The sequence below is a fragment of the Esox lucius genome, chromosome 2 (genome assembly GCF_011004845.1).
Source record: "Esox lucius isolate fEsoLuc1 chromosome 2, fEsoLuc1.pri, whole genome shotgun sequence".
Lineage (NCBI taxonomy): Eukaryota > Metazoa > Chordata > Actinopteri > Esociformes > Esocidae > Esox > Esox lucius.
In genome coordinates, this window is record NC_047570.1 from 8,420,047 (window position 1) to 8,442,046 (window position 22,000).

The following is a 22,000-nucleotide window of genomic DNA, read 5'->3' on the forward strand; positions in this document are numbered from 1 at the left end:
TATGTGGTCCGTTATGGTTCTCTATGATTCTACACGTTTAAACATTTTCCATGTGCTTGCGTCTAAGTACACTGAAGTTAGTAGTTTATAAGTTGGTCTACATCAACCTGTAGGTGTTGCAAAGTACAGAATTACCAGAGCAAGCAAAGGACGGGCCACATTTGAATGCAGCGAGGTGACTAGGTGGTGTTGGTGACAATTTCAAGTAGACAATATAACAATGTGTTTGGACTGTAGCATCATACACATGACAAGAGCAGTCCGTGATGGCGAGGAGCAGCCAGACTACGGTGGTTTGGGGGAAGGTGACACGTTCTCTAAATAGAGTTCACCCATTCTGTGCTTTGTGTCATTAAGGGACTGCCGTCCTGTGAGAAATGAAACCACTCATCGCTCCGCAAAAACCCGTTATAGTTCGAATACATTTTATTTTTATTATAAGTACAGTTCAGTAGTTACAAAACGAAGCATCTGCCATGAGAATACAGCAAACGAAAAGTTTTCAGCTCACAAGACAGGTTCGTACATGGAATGATCATACTGGTTCACAACGAGCCAGACAGGAAATAGTATCCCCTCTCAGGTTAACAACCACACGACAGAGACGGGACAGAGGCCGTCGCTACGGGACCGACCAGGCCCTCTGATTGGTTAACTCAGACCTAGTCCCACAGTCTACTTCTCAGCACCCTGTTAAATTCCCTACAACATCACTTTTAGTTTCCATTTCCCATACTTTTTTTGTCACTGTATTTTGGAATTGGGAGAATTCATTGACTAAAGGCTAGAAAAGCTCATTTAAAAACAGACAATGCTTTCTGTGGAGAGGAATTTCAACCTCTTGTGGAATTTAGGCATTGATCATTGCCGCTTTAGACAGGACCACACTAGTGACTGACGTGCCTTGGGTTGGCACCAAAAAACAAATTCTGGTAACATTTTGTCAAAGTCATGTACTGTAGTCCATCAAACTGAAAATGTATATATTTGCACTGTACATACCGCAGTATAATTCTCAGGGTTCACAAGAGGACATAGAAACATTTCACAATGTCAAGGGACGCACAGACACACACCTTCATTTTAGTTAGTTAGCTAGTTTTGTACTGTATAGATTTGATTTATAATACTATCACAGTGCAAAATACTTTTGAGAGAAAAAAAAAATGAAATCCTTCTATGCTTAATGTATTATGTATATATGGGCATATGTTTGCAGCACATGAGTAGATTGTCAATCTTTTTCTTTTTTTCTTTAAAATGTAGAAGGCAGAAAGTACAGTACTTGAAAAAAAATATCAACCCTAAGGCCTACCATCTAAAACAGCTAGCTTTATAGATGCAACAACGCATGACTGTATCTAATGCTAGACAATATGTGTTTTTTCCAGTTTTTTTTCATCTTTTTTTAAAGTAAATACATCAAACCATTTCAGTAGTCAGTAACACTTTGAAACATTGATTGGTGGCAGTATCTTACAAACATCTGCAGCACTATAGTCCTTGAAGTCAATAGGAGAGATGAAGGGGAGGGGGACCCCCGGCTGTTTTTTCTTCTCTTCAAGCTCTATGTCTATCTAATGCACAAGGTTGTGTAAACTAGTCATTACTGTCACTTCAATGCTTTTTGCTCTTTCACAAACAATGTTATATTTTTTTTTCCCACTGTTGTTGCTATTTCTCTCTTTATACATTTAGATCTGAGCATCTACAGGCTCCGTGGTGTAGAGCGAAGATGTGAGAAACCCAAGCTTGAGCCAGGACTTAGTCCAGTTTGGGGAGGGGGTGGGGCAAGGAACCTCAGTCATCCGTCCATCCCACTTTAGGCTTCTATGGTCAGGCTTTCGGTCCTTCGTTTTAGCGTCTACTGACACCCACAATGTAATCTGAGAAATACTGGTCCCTCTCTCAGTTAGCTAGCACAGGAAAAGATTGTCAAAGTATGTCATCATTCAGTTTTTGTTTGGTGCTTTTCTCTTTCTTCTCCTTGTTAGCTTGTTTTAGCCAAACAGCGAATTGGGCCCTAAAACAGGATGGAAAAAAGCTAGTAAAATTGACTTGGCAAAAAGTGTGCTGAGTCTCCAAAGAGGTTCGGTCGGGTCAAAAGGAGGCAATGGTACAGTCCAGACGGAAGTGTGAATGGTACAGTCCAAAGAGGGTTGTGACTTGTACGTTCCAGACTGGAGTATGAATGGTACAGTCCAGAGTTGAGTGTACATGGTAAAGTCCAAAGTGGGGTGTTAATGGTACAGTCCAGAGTGGGGTGCAAAATGTTACAATCCAGACAGGAGTGTGAATGGTACAGTCCAAAGAGGGTTGTGAATGGTACAGTCTTTAGACAATACCATTATTGTGATGCGGGAGGGGGGGGGTCAGTGAATACCTTTCTCTACCGGCCTGATAGGAGAGAGAGTATGTTGTACAAGTGAAGCACGAGCCAGCACGACAGTTCAGTCGGAAAATGATTTGTGCCTCTTTTTTGTCAACAAGGATGGATGCCATCTTGGAATCAAGGAATGTGTAGCAGTAGGGGCGTGTTAGGGACTGTCATTTAGCAGGTAGTTTAATTTAAATCATCCAATCAGAGACAGGAAGAAGACAGAGCGGCTGGAGTCATCCACGAGGGGAGAGGGAGCGGACAGGAAACAGAATGGTTCATGTCGCTGTCTGTCTGTCTTCCAGTGGCGTATCAGCAGGTCTGTGTCTTTCAGTCTCCTCTCCATCCTCAGGTAAAACGCTCAGACAAGAAACAAACACACCTTCATAGTTCACTTTGAATGACTTGTTTGATGGTAGCATGTTTTAAATAGAGTCTTCGATATAGCGTGTTTCCTTCATCATCGTCATTGTTCCTGCCTGGCTCCGGTTGGTCGGTCGGGCGGGAGGCGCTCGGGGCAGGCGTTAGTCTCTGTTAAGAGAGGCTGCGTCGTGCGTCTCAGTATCAGCTAGGTTAGGCTGCGCGAGGTTAGGGTCGAGGGTCAGCGCGGGGCCCAGTGTTCCATGGCCTTCGTCCTCTCCTACCCACAGATGAACTACAGTCAAGAGAACAAACCAAGATTAACACGACTGACCCCTGGACCCCAACAACACTAAACACAGTACATCAGATTAACACGACTGACCCCCGGACCCCAACAACACAACCATTCTGACACTAAACACAGTACATCAGTTCTACACACAAAATGTCTTCCTCCAACTGTCACAGAATTCACACAGGGGAACAACAGAAACGGACAGTCTAATCTGGAACCAACATTTAGCATTAGCATTACACATTTACTGACGAGCTATTAGGCTAACGTAGAGATGCCTAAATATCTCATTTCCAAACTCGGTTCCAATGTAGGCAATAGCTCTGTCCAACGTGTACACAAGACTCGAGGGGTGAGGTTGTGAGGTGTTTAACTACAAAATGTTAATGAGATTGCAGTCTAAAAATGGCAATGAGATACTAGCAGTAAAATGATTTCCGTACTTTTTTTTCCAAGCAAGTTTTGTTCGCTAGATTGATAACCTGGTGATCGTGAGTTGAAGTAAGCAATAATAATTCAAGTTTGAATCGCAGACGGTAGAAAATGCTTATCTTTAATTAAGTTCTTCAGCAATGTGAGAGCTAAATAATACAATCCCTGTTTCCTTTCACAGTTTCATTCCCTCAACAACTTCTGAGAAAATTATTTGGCAATAAAATCGACCAAATGCATTTCCATGTCATGTTCTTTTAAAGTGCCGTTATGAAACTGACAAAATGAAATTAAAACGTGTTTATTTGAGTATGCTCTCGCAAGAACGATATCGAAATGAAAATGAAATGAAGAGTCGGTGTGCCGCAACAAAAAATCTAATAACAAGATAAAACATCATTGTTTAAATTTCCCAAAGAGCAATAACGCTGACATGTAGTCTCTCTACACATTAAGCACACAACTGCACCGTCACTCTCAAATCAAGATGTATGTTTCTTAAGCAGTTCACTTCAAACTCCTATGTCAAACTGTTTAGAAAAAAGACAGATGAACATTCTAAAGAGAATTAAAGTAGCTCTTGGCCTCATCTGATGTTAACGCTGAGAGATCTGAAGATGTGAATGCTGCCCTAACAACCGGAACCCTCGTGATTGGAAATCCTAATTTCGCACCAGCCAGAAGAAACCAATTCAAACGATAATCTCTGGGAGTGAATAAAACAAAAAATGCTGCATGCAACAGCACAGCTCTGTCCAATATTGCTCCACCATCTGCACAGTACAACTGGTAAACGATGCATTCTAAGGAAATACTGGCAGAGCCCATGTTGACCACTAGATGGCAAACTAAGCCTCTTGATGACATGTAGACTGTCTACTTGACACTATGATGGAACAGCATGTTGGTTTCTGCTATCCTGAGTTCATGTCATTGCTTTACGCGAAAGCCTATCATTAATCATCCACTCACAGTTAAATCAGACTAAATAATTATCAACAGCAGCTTCAATGTAGCCAATCGCATTCAAAATGTCAATGACAGGGTGGCGATATTTGTTTTCTAATCGCTAAAGATTTTGCCTCAGTCCAACTCATAAACAAAGAAAATATTTGTATTTGCATGAAAACGTATCTGGTTTCCCAAGGGCGCCTTCTCATGATTTGCCTTTAAAGAAACTTCCGGTAACGAGTTACAGATTAGGCCCCATATTTGATTTTCACTGTTCATTAACTTAGCCACCTGGAATGTTATTATTTAAGCATGCCGTTTCTTCTCCCCGAACAACTGCCACTGTGATCGGTTTAGATTTGCAGGCCAACTTTATATATTCCTCGTAACTTCTTCTCAGTTTTTAATTTCCCATTTGGGTACGTAACAGATGCAGCTTGCCGACCCAAGGACCTTGTTGACATTCCACTTGTGCGTGTCATCTTAAAAACAACCATTGTGTATCATACTGGGATGATACTATTTAAATAAATACTATCTGGTCAATGCTGTGGATTATTATGTTTTCATAGTAACGTAAGGCATCCTAATATTAGAGAAGCATTCTATGGAGAAGTGTTAAGGTTCATTCAGAGGTGACAGGAAATGTTGAAATCTGAACAACTGCACATCCCTGACATGACTTTGTTCACCCGTTGTACAGTGAACTGCAAAAAATCACTGTAGTCCCCTCTAAGAAACAAACGCAGGAAGGGCAAGGATGCCCTCTACTGGTTGACTGTAAGATGACAGCCACATTGATCATTTACTGGAGAGGGGCCTCAGAAACCAGACATATGCCGAGAGGACTCATAGCTCCAGGATTCATCTAGTGTTAATACATGTGTCATGCTTAACAGAATGGATAAATGAATGGGCGGACAGAACAATGGGCCCACCACAAGGCCAAATGCATGTGTGGTAACGAGCCCGGGGAAACACTGGTATTAGTCAAAGGGGCTCAAAACACCTGACATTCATGAACCTCTTTTAGTGTCAAAGCCTCACAGCTATCCAAACGGAACAATAAGCTAGTGAGTAAATATGTAAAACAGTACAAATCAAGCTTTGTATTTTACTTATAATATACATTTTTTTTAACAATTTTTTTTTTTCCGATTTCTCTGCATTCGTTGTTTTACATGTGACGACTGAGCGGCCAACGTTTTGCGAGGCCAAACCTGAAGCAGGAATAATGGCCTCAGATAACGCATGTCTACAAGTATAGGTTGGGAGTCAACCTGAAGTTCAGCGTTAACCTTAGTGACTTCCATGGACTTGACAGATGTCCTTAAACGATGCACACCGCTGGCTGACAGACAGGCAAGCAGAAAAAGCACTTTCACAGAACGCTGCCGTTGACGGTGCCTCGGAGGCCTTTGTTCCCTCGCAGGCACCCGGCGACAGTGCAAAAGTGTTGTTTTTGGCAAAGGTAGGCCTCATTGTACAGCCAGTATTTATAAATATGTAAATATGAGCAGCGCACACAACCGCCTCAGCGCGAGGAAGTACACCCAAATCATATTTTTAGAAGGTTTTAATGAATACAGGATGTTTATGAATACCATTTGCTGTGATTCACAAAGACTAGAGGAATCCACATCCACCCCAGCCCTCAAAGCACCACTAAAGGAGAAGAGGGGGGGGGAAGCACATTTGCGGTGAGACGCAGCAGGATTTAGTTTTCATGGCTGTGTCTACTCAGATCAGCGTTAGAAAGTGCACTAGTGTGTTAAGGGCGCGTGGTGACAAACTCCTACATGTGGCAGAACCAACACCTTCCCGCCCGTTATACACTACATCAACCGGGGAGATTTGTGTTCCCGTTTTCAAGTAAGACAAACATACAAAAGGGGAATAAGAAACGATATGCACAAGGGAAGGTGCTTCTATTCCGTGTGAAATTGTGCTTTTAAAGAATGCCACTGCACGGCGTAGGGATTGCTCCGTTGTTCTACACCCGTAGCTTTGTGAAACTCCTCCCTAGCAGCGTGTCAGAGGCGTGCACACAGGAAAAAGCCAGGTCTTGTCTGAGAGACCGTAGGCTGGAGTGAGTGCTCTCCCTCAGTGACGGTTTTGGAGGCTAAGATTGTTGAATAGATAATACCTCCGTAGAGCAATTTAAGCCCAAACACTGTGATGCAACAATCTGTCTTCTTTGCCTGATAGCGCTTTTCCCCTCTTTTCCAAATTACTTTCTTTCATATCTAATTATATTTGCTAATGATCTTATAAGAGAATAATGGAATGTGCTTGATCTATTACCTTTTTTCAATACATAAATACAATACAGAGAAAATGGCCTTTCAGACAGAGGAAGAATGTAAGGATTCTGGTATTTCAGATTAACAAAATTACCCTTTGAGGCCAACTGCTAATGGGAAGATTTGAACTCACAGGTCAAAGAACACAGAGGGCATTATTCACATTTACATACATTACAGTCATTTAGCAGACACTCTTATCCGGAGCGTCTTGCGGCATCAATTACAGTTAAGTGCCTTGCTCAATGGCACAGATTTGTCACCTTGTCGGATTGGGGAATGACTCTAGATTCCGACCATACAGTCTTAATTTGAGCTAATGTTCAGAAACAAACGGGACACAAGCCCCTTTTGGTGTGATGGCGGTGGGGTTGATCACGTGACTAGTTGGGTATCACCAGCCTGAGTGACAAATCTAAGGTGCAGTGTCTCAATCTGGCCCCTTTGGGCAGGACCTTCAGGATGTGGGACTCAGAGCAGGGAAAAGCGTTCCATGCGTAGGACTACATTTTCCCTTCCGCACACAGTTAGTGTCAGAGTCACTGCTACAGGCTCATCTCTGCATTCTGTTCTACACCCCCCCCCCCCCCCCCCACACACACACACACACACACTCACTGCCTGTCTCTCTCTCTCCCTGTCTCACTCTCTCCCCTCACACATACTCCCTCTCTATCTCCCCCACACACACTCAATTTCTTTCTCTCTTTCGGTCTCATCTCTCTCTCTCTCTCTCTCTCTCTCTCCATGAGCATCAGTGTGGTTCTCTTTAGGCCCTGCTAATGAATAGACCTGGACTCCGTTGCCAAGCCCCGCCCTGGTCGCCTCGTAAGCTTCTCCTCCATTCTCTCCCCGGTGTTTTTCCCACAGGCCCCCGGACAGCCACGCCATGACAGACGCACTAAACCCCCCGCATTAATGGAAGGAAATGGCATTCGATCTCCATTTGATCTCCTAATCATTTCTGCTGAAATGATAATTAGCGCCCTCCCGGTCCTCCCACGGAGAAACAAATAAATAGAAGAGAAATGGCGTCCCTGTCACCGAGACGACCGCGAAACGCTTCCCCTTTAGACACGTCAAATTTCACATTTACACCTAAACGCACGTACATACACACACACATGTGCACTTAAATACGCACGCAAACACACACACACGGACTACACGCACACAAACACACACGGACCACACACACATGCACACAAACACACACGCGTGTGCACGCACACACACACACACACACACACACTGGCGACTGCTGTCTGTGATTCTTTTCAGCTGACATAATCCTGATTGATTCGTTCAGCAGATAAAAAACTCTGTCCACTTCTGCCCTTTTACTGCGCGAACATAATACCAGCCTTTATTCAGCAACAATGTAACATAATGGCGTTGGAATGTGCAAAAAAACATGGCCTCGTCTTAAACCCCTGTGACACACTGCAGTTTGAGCACAAGCTGTAGTCTCATGTAGGGGGGGGGGCGGGAAAAAAAATAATTAAGCACAGATTACCCATGTGCCCTGGCGCTAACAAGGTCAACTGAAGGCTGCCGCTAAAAGTTTTTTGTTTTCTTTGTTGAGGGCACATTCTGGTTGGCGCTATGATGTAGGGATCTACAGGGCTCTGAGTTCCCCCCACTTTCCCTCTCTCGCTCTCCATTATAAAGGGAACCTTTTATTTGGCAACAGGAAGAGGTGAGGTCATCTGTGCTCATCAGGCCTCATTGGACTATGAATCATGCTTTTTTTTGTTTTTTTTTATTCAACGCGGGGAGGGCCAGGCTTTGCTTACATAGGCCGCACACACTTCCTTCCTTCACCTCCGCACGGATTACAAGGCCCGGGAGCGGTGAAGTCGCTGGATGTTTTTCTTAGGGCTTTTCAACAGGCGAGTGTGCTACTGTACATGACTTCAGGGCTGTTAGGAAGAACACAACATCACCACACCTGTCAGAAGGACTGTTTGAACCCCCCACACACACACACACACACATACACACACACACACGCGCGGGCGCTCCCTTCAACGGCGGCTCACAGGGAAGGGTTTCGTTGTCGGAGACGTAGGGGCTGAAACAACATGAAGATATTCAGAGGCCCTCTCGCAGGCAAAGTCTTCTATTAATTGTCTCGGCTAATCTCACAGCTCTGGGTTCCCTCGAGTGTGTGGTATTATTCGCGCTAGCATCGCGCTGCTGCCATATCTGGTTACTAATTTCGCGCGGCGTCGCGCTGCGCTGGGAACGGGGAAGAACGCCGGAGCGTCTCCGTCAGCCAGGACGAGGAGGTCCCCTCTGAGTGACGAGAGCGACACTGTCAGTCACTTCGGAGAGAGCGAGGGAGGTTAGCGAAAGACGTGGTGTAAGATAAAGACAGACAGAGACAGAGAAGGGGGAAAACGGAAAAGGGCCTTTAATCCCGCCACTTTGGGGCCTGTCACCGCACCTCCTCACAGCCTCTCCACTCCTCCACTGCTATTATAGTAGACAGACAGAGAGAAGAGCCACCCCAGCCATCACAATAACCTGCACAGAGCATCATAAGGCAGGAACGATAGAAGGCACTTGCAGATCAGGGATTTAAACAAGAAGAGATAGGGAGACCAGGGGAGACACTCGGTGACAGATCGTTCAGAGAAGCAGACAAGGGAACACTTCACTTTGCCAGCGTGTGTCGTGAACTTCGGATCCACTTTGAGATCGCGAAAAGCGCCAGCGGCGTTAAGTGGCAAAGCACCGACACAGAAAACAGCTACCTTCCGATAACTTATCACAGTGAATAATCATATGCTAGCTATTCTAATGAGGACAATGAATAAGAGTCGTAAGACAAAAGACCGTCGCTGTTGTTTAGGGCCCGAGATGAAAACGGTGACACCCGCAAAGTCTGGGAAGGCCACAATGATCCAGCCACCTCCCTGTTGATCTTTCCGGATGAATGTCCGCCTCATTTCGTCCTCCTCATCTCCCTCCTTCTGCCCACAGACATCGCCACTGTGAGCCGCAATGGAAAATCACAAGCACCTGGCGTTTCTTTTTTTTCATATGATTTTGCAGGCTTCCTCTAATCTCTGATGATTCAACAGTTCCTGGTATAACATCTGTTACTTACCCTGACTGTATCTCAATTAAGACAGCACTATTCATGAATCAACTTGTATTTATGTTTCTGTTTTTCACATATGGACTCGAGAGGGACAGCCAGAAAGGGCCAACTCCACGCCTAAAGAAGATGTTTAGAGCAAGTTCAAGGGGTCAGAATAGATTTAAAAGAAGTTCTGGCAGTGAGAGGACGCGTATTAGGGTGTATAAAAACAACAACCGCGACAGCGTTAAACCCGCACAAGCTGGGCTATGAATTAGCATCCATCTTGAGAAGGGACCAAAGAAAAGTGTGAATATGATTATGTAAATGAAAACAGGATTTCCTGCTTACTGGAAGAATTTCTGACCAATTCTCGTTGCAAATCTTCCATTTAAGAATAATTCCCGAGGGAACCGAGCCGTTGCTTAAAGGGATAATTATGATATACGAAACCTTCCAGGAACTCCCCCTCAAACACACACACACACACACACACACACACACACACACACACACACACACACACACACACACACACACACACACCCCACTCTCTCCCTCCCTGTCTTCCTCTGCACTGGTCATCTATAACCTCCAGGAGGCTCACAGGTCCAGCCGCGGTTAAAAAGACGGAAGCTTTTCTTCAGCCGGGAGGGTGAACAGACAACCTGTTAATACCTCCACTTGTGAGAACAATGACAGATGAATCACGGTGAAGCAGTCATTAGCTTCAAATGGATTTACAGTGTACTTGGAAGTCAAAGACTCCCTCCAGTTTTTCATGGGGAACACTTCTGGACTGTTTCGACCGACTTCCTGTGTGTGCATGGTGAAACCGCCAGACCCTCTTAGCCCCGTGCGCGCTCTTACCATGGTCTTTACGATTAGAGCAGAATCTACCGCTAAGATCCATCCTATCAGCCCTCTAGAACACATGACCTCGGTGTCCAAGAATGGATGTGGAATTGTTTTACCGAGCTCTCGAACTGTGCGTGAAGCGCTGGACCAAGCCTCTTCTGTGAGGCTCTGCACATGCACGTGTGTGTGTGTGTGTGAGTGTGTGAACAGTACAGTAGGTGTGTGGACATACAGTATGTGTTTGTGTGTGTGTGAGAGTATGTGCACAGTACAGTAGGTGTGTGTATGTGTGTGTTGTTTAACTCACTTACACCACTGTTGGAGGCCCAGTCCTTCTGTGCACCCCATCACACACACACACACACACACAGTCACTTAAAATCTATAAATGAAAAAGGTCAAAGAGAAATCACTCTTTTACAAACATCGCATATTCAGATCATCAATTTAATTGCAGGCTATGCCGTTGTTTAGTTTTTTATTTACTTGTAAGACGTTGTTGGAGAACAAGACGTCAAACTATTTATGTGCTGGTGTAAGCACTTACGGCAAGTCTTTTCACTTGACACGGCCATAAACAGTGGAGAAAGATCAAAACTATTCATCTGAGACCAAGACTCCATTTCGAGATGACAGATATGGCAAAAGTTTTCCATGAGCTTTTGTGCGAAAAGGGATACAGATTTGTAGAGCGAGAGGCAAATCAAAGAAAGGCTTTCACCGTGTAAAGATGTGATCACTGAGGAACGCTGCACAAGGGGACGCTTCCTGATAAAGTTCTCTGCTTTCTTTTCTCCTCAGAGGTGGTTGGAGGGTCGGGGAGAGGGAACGGGGGGGCGGGGGGGGGGGGGAACGGGGGGCGGGGGGGGGGGGTCCTCTCCACAGTGGAACAGCCCACTACACGAACTCACGTCGGCGAGAGGAGACATTCTCTTTCGCTCCAGAGTGATAATGTGTACTATCAATTATTTATCTCCAAACAGTGTTTATGATGCTGGAGCGCTGGTTCTAATAAGCAGGTGGAGGAACATAATATTTCACTGCTCAGACCAGGAGTTTTCCAGAATCATTACTTCGTGTGCTCTTCATAAATGACCCAGTAGGTAAAGTCTTGGCGATGATTGACCGTGCCCTTGGAGGTTGTCGCACAAGGCACGTATGCCCTGAAGGGGGACGCTTGGTCGCACCACGCTCCCATTCTCTCTGTTCCACTGGCGGGGGCCAACTGTACATGTGGACAACTGAGGCCAAGTATACGATGAGAAGGGTTCAGGCGAAAGGGACGTTTTCCGACTCTCCAAACACGTTTTAACAAAAAACATTTGAGAACTCAAAAGCACACTTCTCTTCAGCCCTACGACGTACAGTCGTTTCCGAGGTCTTTTTTAGGGCCCTCGTTTCAGTATTGTGAAAGATATTCACCATTCTCATTATTTCGGTCCTACCACGACTGGTCCGATCCGTTTCTCTTTTCCTCCTAAGACTAAAGGTATTGCAGAAACAATGCTATTTTGATCACTTACTCCTCCCATTGTGTTGGCAGTGAAATCCATAACATTCCTTTTGTTCCCATTAAGCCTACGTTCTCTTTTCCCAAGGCTGAGAAACATCAGACATGAGAACCATTACTCGTTTCTAATATAAAACCCAGGAAATTTACCTGGGATTATAAGTCATTGACAAATAACCTTGCTGATAGATGCGAACTAGATTTTGTTCAAAGCACTCCGACAGCCTCAAAAGAGATTAGTTCAGTTCTTATCAGGTCAGTGATGTCGCGGGGGAAATGTGTTTAAAGTCACATTGATTTATTGAAAGATTTCCCAATAAGAAGACGTCTCTCGACTTAGCGGTGAGTTTGTGCGCTCTCGCATGCTTGTGTGTGTGTGTGTGTGTGTGTCTCTGTCTGTGCACCTCAAATAAATTAAACAAACGCCAAAGAACTGAGAACAGAGAAGACAGTTTCTTTTTTTATTTTTTTTTACAAATTGAGAGCAGAAGTTACACTTAGGGACTGCCGCTTGATGCCTGAGACAACCACTTTTCCTCCTTTGCTTTCCCTCACTCTTTCTCTCCCTCCGTTTACCACATGCTGGTTACCCTGCTGAAAACAGTGATTGTACAGCGCTGTGACACACGGGAGAACTGACGAGGATATATAATAAGGCTTCTTTGTTCCCCTCGGGGAGAGAGGACAGCATTCATTTTACACTATTACCTTCTTAAGAGTAATTATGATCCTCTGGTACAGGGGACTGTGGGAAACATGGGGGCCTTACAGGCCAGACGATAAGTGGCCTGAAGTGGATGGGACAGGAACCCTCAAGATGTCACTCCACACAGCTGTCAGAGTGAAGGGCGTTATTAAACCCCCTTCCAGTCGCTCTCTTCCTCTACGTCCACATCTCCCCCTCCCTGGTCTCTCTCTGGTTCTCTCTCTCCCTATCTGGTCTCTCTCTGGTTCTCTCTCTCTCTCTCTCACTGTCTCTCTTTCACTCTCTGTCTCCCCACCTCGTCTAGTGTACTCTTAACCCCTGAGGTCAGACCGATGTTGTGGGCCTGTGATCCTACTGGGTGACCGGAACGCACCAGGAACATACCGGCTAAAGGATGTTCAGACCCATCCAGCTAAACCGAAGCAGAAAACACCAAACCTGGTGAGACAGAGGTTCAGTAAGAGCTACTATTTAACTTGTTTCAAGCAGCCACGCTCAGATATTCTCTTTCACACTAACACGATGCCCCTCGGATGACGGTAAGCCCCATCAATGGCTGCCATTCGCCCCCTCCCCTTCCGCGTCTCTCCAGGCGTGGGAGGACGGCGTGCGCACAATGATCTCTTGTCCGAATGAAAGGCTTTTTGTATTCATCTGTAACTGCCCACCACGCAAAGATAACCAGCCACGCTCGGGATCGATACATTCTGAAACAGTCTGAATAAAAAGCCCGACGGAAGATTGAGAATGTGTCTCTTCTCCTTTCTTTCTGAACAAAGGATGCGAGGAGAGGAGAGGGCAACTGTACAAAATGACAGAATATGGACCGGTGTAGAGAAGGAGTAACTCTGAGGTTGTAAAAATAACACCTAATATAATATCAGATTCTAGTATCTATAGAAACAACATGCTTAAAAAAAAATGTGCATACCAACCGCTGTCTGGTTAGTATGTGGGCTAGCCAGAGAGTGAGCTGGGGTGGATGGGTAAACGCCTTTAAGCAGTGGTGACAGAAACATGGCCCCGTAAAACAAACACTGCCTCCCCAGCCCAAATTGTGCCAGCCACGTAGAGGTCAAACAGTCCAGCATCCGGGTGCAACGATATGGACAGAATGTCGAGCACATGGCGGGGTTTGAAAGGGGTGGGGCGGGGGTGGGGAGGCTGGTCATGATGTAAAAAGACATACAAACAAACAAACATGCACACAACCGTCTAGCCTGTCAATCGTTTAAATGCAACACTGTCACAATTGACACTAACACATATACAAGCCAAACCCCCATCAGTGTTTTGATTAAAAACCCAGGATTCGAGGGATATCTCTATGACGGGAACTCAACACAGCATTTAAATCAGAGGCCAATTCATATGTGCCTAATGTGCGCTAATCTACTTCCACATATAATTTGTCTTAACGGGGCGACTGGTAAAACACATGGCCAAAATCTGACCCAAAGGCCGACAAACATGCCCGAAACACATATCCTAACATGAGAAAGGAAATACAAAAAACATTGACTAAATACATGCAAGGAGCTAATTGAATCCAGAGGTGATTTCAATAATGATCCAGATGGAAATGAGGGATATTGCGGTAGCCTTCATCACCGTTCCAATCCAAATAGTGTGGAAACCTGAAACGCTGTTGGACTGGGTTTTGGATGGGTTCTGAGTGGAGCTTTTTCTCTGTAGCCAGACGTGTCAAAGCCCGGCGCTGGACACCACCCAGAGCCCCTGTCGCTTGCAAGGCCCGCCGTTTAATCTCCTGTGTTCTTGGACACATTCTGCTTCCTCCATCACATGCTTCTGATTTGGAGTTTGAATGGAGGTTGGCCCAACTGGGACGAAATATAAAGACTGTACTGTACCCCCTTCACCTAACCCCTGGCCTGGGTAGGGGTCACAGAAATGGAAATAGGTCATATTCGGGAGAGAAAAGTCTTTCACGATTAAAGCCATCAGCAATTTTAATGTAGTCAACTGGGTGGGATTTCATTGGCTGATCCCTCCTGATGACACAATCGCTCACGTGATCACAACCATGTCATCGAGAGGAATCAGTCAGTTAATTACACTGAAACTGACTCTTTTAACATGAAGACGGCCTAAGCGCCCCTGCTGGGGTAGAGGCTATAAAGGCACCGGCCAACAGGAGAGACCTCTTTCCATCTCTATGGCAGAAGATCCCTCACAGTGCCTGCCTCTGACCTCTAGGTGGTGCTGATCTTTTAGATGTGGTGAGCCTGGGTTGCATGCGTGTGGATTTTCGCAAGACAATAAAAACATTAATTTGCCCTGAAATCATTCCTGACGTAAATGTAAAATGGTGCCCATTGGAACTCAGTAATGAAGCATGCGGCATCTCTGCAGCTCCTAATTTGACTAGTTAAATGACTCCATTAGGTGTCTAACAGACAGAGGCAAATCATTTCTGGTCAGTTGAGGCTCACTCAACCGCCTCGTGGGGAAATGCAAAGACTTGTGTCTACTCTCTCTTTCTGTCTTTGTCTTTTTAGCCGTCCGATTACAGTTCTCTGGAAAAAAAAAATGGGGAAAGGATATCATTTTCGGGGGGTATGAACAGGCCGGAAAACCCATCAGTGGGGTATATGGTACTGTGAGTCAGCATGGCACCAGTAGATCACCATGTTAATTACTCAACCCAGATAAATGATCAAAGTACAAACACATAATAACCAAATGAACAGATAAACAAAATCTACAATCTGTGTCAGTATTTTCCCTCCCAAAGATGGCATATTTAATGCAGATTTGTGTAATCGTAACCTTGTCACAGAATTGGATTTTGCCGCCAGTGCAAAAACAGACAGAGAGAGAGAGAGAGAAAAAAAAAAAAGATTAAAATATATTGAATTATTGAAGAGACTGCCTTCTGCCCGTCACTGTCATTTACCAAGTAGAGCTGGTGAAGGGCTGTCCTACCAGCCACTGTGTGGACATCTGTTACTGAAACGAGCCCTCCACCCCTGCCGACCCCCCTCCCCAAATCTGTGTGCTACTGAAACAAATTAATTTGTTTGTTTGTTCGCGTTGAATGCGACTACGGTGACCCCCCCCCCCCCCCCCCCCCCCACACACACACACACACACACACACGAGAGTTAACATCTATCCGCGAAACGTTCGACGCACAGACGGTATTCATCCTCCCTTTTAACGGTAGTCCTCTGAGGTTGTTCCAAGCGTGTCGGGAGAACAGATTCATTGTGTTCCTCACTTTGGCGGGACAGATGTGGAAGAATTTACGACCGACACGGTCCCCTTCCAGCCCTGCACCCCCTGGCGTCGGCGGCCCAACCACTCAGTCTCGTCTCCGTAATTGACAAGCTGAGGTGAGAAAAGGGGGCCTCAACATGGTCACGTGTGAGATTCCTTCTTTTGTATGAAATGACAGTTTGGATCGGAGGCAGCCGTTTCGATGCTGACACCACGGTAGCATGGGTCTTCCTCAAATACACTACGTGACGATGCATTCTTGTATATAAAGTACTATCCATGAATATAAACTATATGTCATATCAGTTCAGGCCCCTGGTATTTATTACAAATCATTTGATCGGGCTGGCATTAGAAGAGCTGAGCGACGACTTAACTGGTACCTAAAGGCCAACGTGGGGACGAAGCCGTGTTGATGAGAAGCGTGGCCTTGCCTCTGATTGGCACAACGATTGGGACTGGTTGCTCCAATACAATCACATTACGGGGATGAGGAAAGGGGGACGTGTATGATGCTGCTCGGTGAGCGCTGGCCACTGTTGAACCTCGTGCTCGTAATCTGACCCCTCCTGGAACACATGGAAAGTCCAGCAGACCGGACGGCTAGATTAGCCTGGGTAGGTGAAGCGCTAGCTCGCAGTTCACCAGAGCTTAAGGAATATTAGGCCGGTGAGTCACCCCCCCACCCCCCACCCCCCGTGGCCTGTACTTAACCCGTGGCGCGTCCATGCGAGGACGAGGGTGGGTGTGCCCGGAGGCCGGGCTGGTTGCGATAAGACGGATGTGGCCCGATTTGGCGTCTGTCAGGAAGCGGGCGATGACAACAGCCTGACCGGCGGTGAGGGCGTGTCAGGAAGTTGCAGCGTGTCTCGGTAGATTGACGTGCTTTCGGGGGACAGAATCCAAGCGAACGACATGAAGCTTCGCTTCGACCCGCCCGTCCCCCCCGTCCACGCCTCCTATATGGGATGTGGCGGGTTCCCGGCACCGGTGTCTGTCAGTCCCTGCCACGCTGTGCCGCCTCTGGGCAGAGTCTGTAGAGCTAATGCCACCAGCTGCTTCAGCGGTGCCCCATGCGAGACAGAGCAGGGCCTAAGTCTCCTGGACATAAAAGGCTTAATGCGATAGGTAATTATGTAGTCTGATCTCACAGACTGGGGATTTAAGAGCTAACTACACCACGCCCTCATGGAAACACATATCGGTGTCTATAAATAACTGCATGACAGACGCACTGAAATAAAGACAGACAGATAACAAGATTGATTGTAGATAGATAGATAGACAGACAGATAGATACAGTAGATTATATATACCATATATAGATGGGTAGATGTCTACAAGTCCCGGTCCCAAACTGTGTGATGAAAGAGTAGCTTGTTGCAGATACTAACAAGGCATGTACATGTTAAAACCTTTGCTAGATAGTCGATACGATACACATTTTGAGTTATCATGGAAACCCTTTCAACTTTTTATTTCAAGCACCAAATACAAATGAACCATCGGTAGAGATATCGAGATTAAAGACGTCCATGGAAAGTAAGAGGGGGAGCTCGAGCTACACAGATTCTTCTTTGTCTTTAAAGCGGAGAAGTAAAAAAAAACAAAAAAACAACATGCCTGAAAACTTTCTCAACCGAGAGGAAATGTTTTGTTGGGCTCCGTACTGTACAAGCTACACGTGTCAGATGTTAAATACATATCTCCAGTACTGAGGGGAACATGTCTGACTTTTATGTCCACAGATCGGCCTTTCTGAAGTCACGCAGAGTGTTTTCGCGGCTGGGCAACCCCCCATCGTCCCCGAACCACCCCCCAGCCCCATCAAACCCCCCCCCCCCCCCCCACACACACACACTTTAACTCTCACTGGCGTTTTGACTGTTGATCCTCCTGAAGAGGACAGATCAAATATTCCACTCGAGTCGGAGCCTTCCGTTTCGGGCGCAGATATGATTGGGGTTGACGGATGGGCCCGGTTTGAAGTCCTAGCAGACAGCGCTACTTTGATATCCTCGCTCCCAGTGTATCACCAAAGACACAGCGGAGGGGGGAGCGGGGTGGCAGGGGGGACGAGCACGATGAACAAAAGCATCTGTGGAGTGGTCAGGGCCAGCGGCAGCTTGAGTCGGAGTCTTTTTGAAGTTTAGCCCCCCCCACCCCGCCGCCCCTCCTCCCCCTCCCCGAAGCCCCCGCTGCCTTCAGTTGGTCCCCCTCTCTCGCTCTCTCTCATTCTCCATCCCTGCCGACACACTAGATGGCGCTGTTCCAAGATGTCAGCGCTCAAACCCATCCAGCTGTACCCTGTCTCACAAACCTATTTCAATCACAATAAAACCCTAATTGTCTGTATAACAGTGCCATAACACCACAACGAGCCGGACTGTCAGAGAGCTTTTTTTTCTCTTCCAAAAACCTTTGCTGTTTAATTCAGATGTACAGTAGTTCACAGTGATGTAGGTGGAACGGTGACAGCCGTACAGTAGAAGTGAGAGAGAAACACGAATGTCCTTTGTCGCGGCAAGGAAGGAAGGAGTTAACTGCCTTTTTTTCCCCTTTTAAAATGTCTGCCGTATAAACAGATTTTGTTGCTGCTTAAAGTGGGCTCAAAATTAAAGCGTATCGTTTTACACACATATTGCATGCATATTACCAAGCCACAGCTGCCCGTGTCCTGCTCTTAAGAGCCATATGATTAAGTTAGGGGGGATATCAGATAAGATTTAAGCCTTTTCTCCTCATAGGCTCCCATCGCATTTTACAGGGAACTTATTAAATGGGGAAAATGACATTATTTTCTGAGTGTATGTGTAATTATTGCCACACACCTGTGACTCCTGCCATCTTCGACAGGATGAGGAGGGAAGAGAGCGAGGGAGAGACATGGAGGAGAGAGAGAGAGAGATGTCGTTCCGAGCAGCGGGAGTTCTCATTTAAAAAAAAAAAAAAGAAGGGAGAAAAACAGAGCTTGTTAATCAGAGTCTTTCTGTCACTCGCGGTACACTGATATCCTAATGAATCACACACTGCCAATGACATCACAACCCCCCGATGGCGGAACATCTTTCAGCAGATCCGACCGACGCCGTCAACGGGAAAATAAAGGACTTGTCCACTTCCACAAACTGAAGTGGACAACAGCTATGCAGCAAAGATTGACTAGGAAAGGAGAAAAAAATAAAACTAACAGGGAGCCAAAATCCATCGCTACATCGTTCTAATTTGGCAACGCTTTTATTTGAACAAACCGTTTCTTTAAAAAGAATACAGATTAGTTTTTTTCCCCCTCTGGATTTTTTTTTTCTTCCTTTTTTTAAAGGACCACCCTGACTATGGCAACATGTGAAATATCACTCAAAAGACAAAGGAAATTACCTATTAGGACGGGAGAAATGATCTTCCTCCGCTCCAAAAAGTGACTCACTAGAAAGTAATTGTTTACATTTGACACTGACCATAATTCTCCTCCACTCGGCTGTAACGGAATATTTCAGCATCTCTGTCAGAAGCCTTGCACACTCTTCTGTCTCCTCATTACAGGGACACTGGCCCTTAGTTCCCTCTAGACCCTCTGTATCTCCACACTCCCATGTGACCGCAAAAGAAAACAAGGGAAGGAAGGAAATAAAATCTGAAAGTCAGGAAAGAACAAATGTCCTTAAAGAGACTCGTGTCTTGTTGGTATCCGTTCGGCATATTGTCTAGGTCACTTCAAATAACCTTCGTTAGCTTGCCGATGGCTAGTATCACAAATTTTCGTCGATGCAATGGAATCTTCTCGATTTGTCGCTTTCGACAGTTTGGATTGGGCGCGAGCAGAAAGGAATCAGGACGTGTTTTGTTCACCGTCAACCCTGCTTTCCTGTGTGGACCTAAAAGCAGGGAAGTAGGCCGCTTTTCGGTAATAGAAAGCAGATGGCCGCCGTTGCAGGGCCTTGCAGTGGTGGCGACATGTCTTTAATATTTTAGAGTGGTCTTGCTGTAAATGTTGAAGCAGCTGTTTCCTCCTGTTGTAAATGCTGAGTTTTAATTCATGATTGACAGCTATTGGATTTACTGTAAATTACAGAAATGAATATGGAAGTGATGAAAAAAGAGAGGGGCAAGGGTAGAGGGTGGTGGTGTGTGTGTGTGTGTGTGTGGGGTGGGGGTTTGGCACTGCATATATTCATCCATGCCCAAACCCTCTGTGTTTATTTTCTACTTTTTTTCTCCCTTTTTTAAATCATTGAGCCCGCAGTCTGTTTAAACACCCAGCTGTGTATCCAGCTCTATAAGCAGTGATATTCAAATGTAAATGAATATTAAAATAAAAGCGGAAGAGGAGAGGATGGAGAGACAGACAGAATGAGCTGGGGCGGAGGACGGAGTTATATTTGTATGTGTTTGTTTAGCTGCTGTTCGTTTAGTTTTAATGTCAGCCACAAAAAGAGTTCCCCTGATGCTCATGGTAGAGGTGATTGTCATCAATTCGCTTCTTGGCATTTAAACCACCTGCTTGAAATACAGGTATTTGAAATGCAAATACACTGCATATGCCCAGACAAATTAAAAAACACGGAGAATAAACACTTTTGAAGTCATAACTTAAAAAAAAAGAAAACCCATTGGGGAGTTGCACTGTCAAATGTTCTTTTTCTTGAGCAGGCAATGGCAGACAGATAATGTTTTTCACAGTGAAACCGCATAATACTTACTGATTATATATTTATTTATGGTTTTGTTCACAAGGCATACCGAGAGGTTCATTTTTTTATCTCACCCTGAGCTCGATTGTTCTGCCTCGACTCTGTTCGATTAAGTGTTGTTGTTGTTTTTTTCACAGAGGCAGTGGGGAAAAAAAATATATAATTAGCTTTTTCTTTTCTTTTTTTGCATGACGCTACTGTTATTTAAACATCAATAGCCATACATCTTCCTAAACATTGACTCGCTCTCATATTGATATTTGTATATGATCATAACTTCTGCCCCACATGCTACATCCTCCTTCGTCAGCTCTAAGGTGTAGTATTCAATACTGCTGCCTTTGCATTTAACCAAAGCCAATAGTCCCTGCTCAATTTATTTAATTGTATCAGTGAATCTAACTCTTGACAGTTCGGGAATGATAAAATTAATGAGGAAATATTTTAAGGAAATCAGAGAATAATTTACCATGTCTCTTTAGACAAGATTGTGTAGCGCTAACCAAACCACCTCAGTTACCCATATTTCTTTATCCAGATTAGATTTTTTTCTCTTTCCATCCAAGACCAGGTAACTTGAATCATGTGACAGATACACGTTTTAATCGGGAAGATGGGCAGCTGGGAAACTGGGTATGAACAGTGTCATCGTCATCATGATCATTACATCATCAGAACACGACATGAAACCATCTGATGAACCGACGACGATGTCTTCAAACTAACGGTCCATACCACAGAATGGACTCCTGAAACTTCAAGTACGGGCGACGCCACATTCAAAAGAGAAACAAAGAGGCACCAGTGAAGGGGACCGTTGCTCCCTGTTCTTTAACTTTCGATAAAGTTCCTGAATTTGTTTGTTTTTTTTCTTCTTCAAATTAACGAGCAGGCTTATCATTTTGTCAGATGAAGAAGAGGGGGGGGGGTGATCACGAAACAGATTCATTAGTGACGGTGAAATCCCCTACTACTTGTCTACGTACGTCCTGCGAGCCACACTTTGCAGCTTATTGATTTGCTTAAATTACAGGCTGACGGGCTTGGGACGTGGCTGGGATCGGCAGGGTTCTCTCCATGAAATGGCTGTCACTCCCGTTGACGAGCCCGGCGCCTGCAGATGCCGGCCGGCGTTGGCGCGATTGTTCACGGGCCTGTCAACAACGGCCGACGAGAAGCCCTGACG

The 22,000-nt window shown here is 45.4% G+C and overlaps 1 protein-coding gene across 7 annotated transcripts in view; it reads right to left on the bottom strand.

The window, feature by feature from the left end:
- Positions 1–411: 411 nt before the first annotated feature.
- Positions 412–22,000, bottom strand: part of LOC105022733 (zinc finger protein 536) — a 139,639-nt gene continuing 118,050 nt past the window's right edge. For all 7 annotated transcript variants that reach the window (XM_034296996.1, XM_010891407.3, XM_034296995.1 and 4 more), the window contains one exon: positions 412–3,032. In XM_034296996.1, the coding sequence (XP_034152887.1) occupies positions 2,902–3,032 (131 nt within the window). In that variant the 3' untranslated portion in view covers positions 412–2,901. The remainder of the gene's footprint in view (positions 3,033–22,000) is intronic.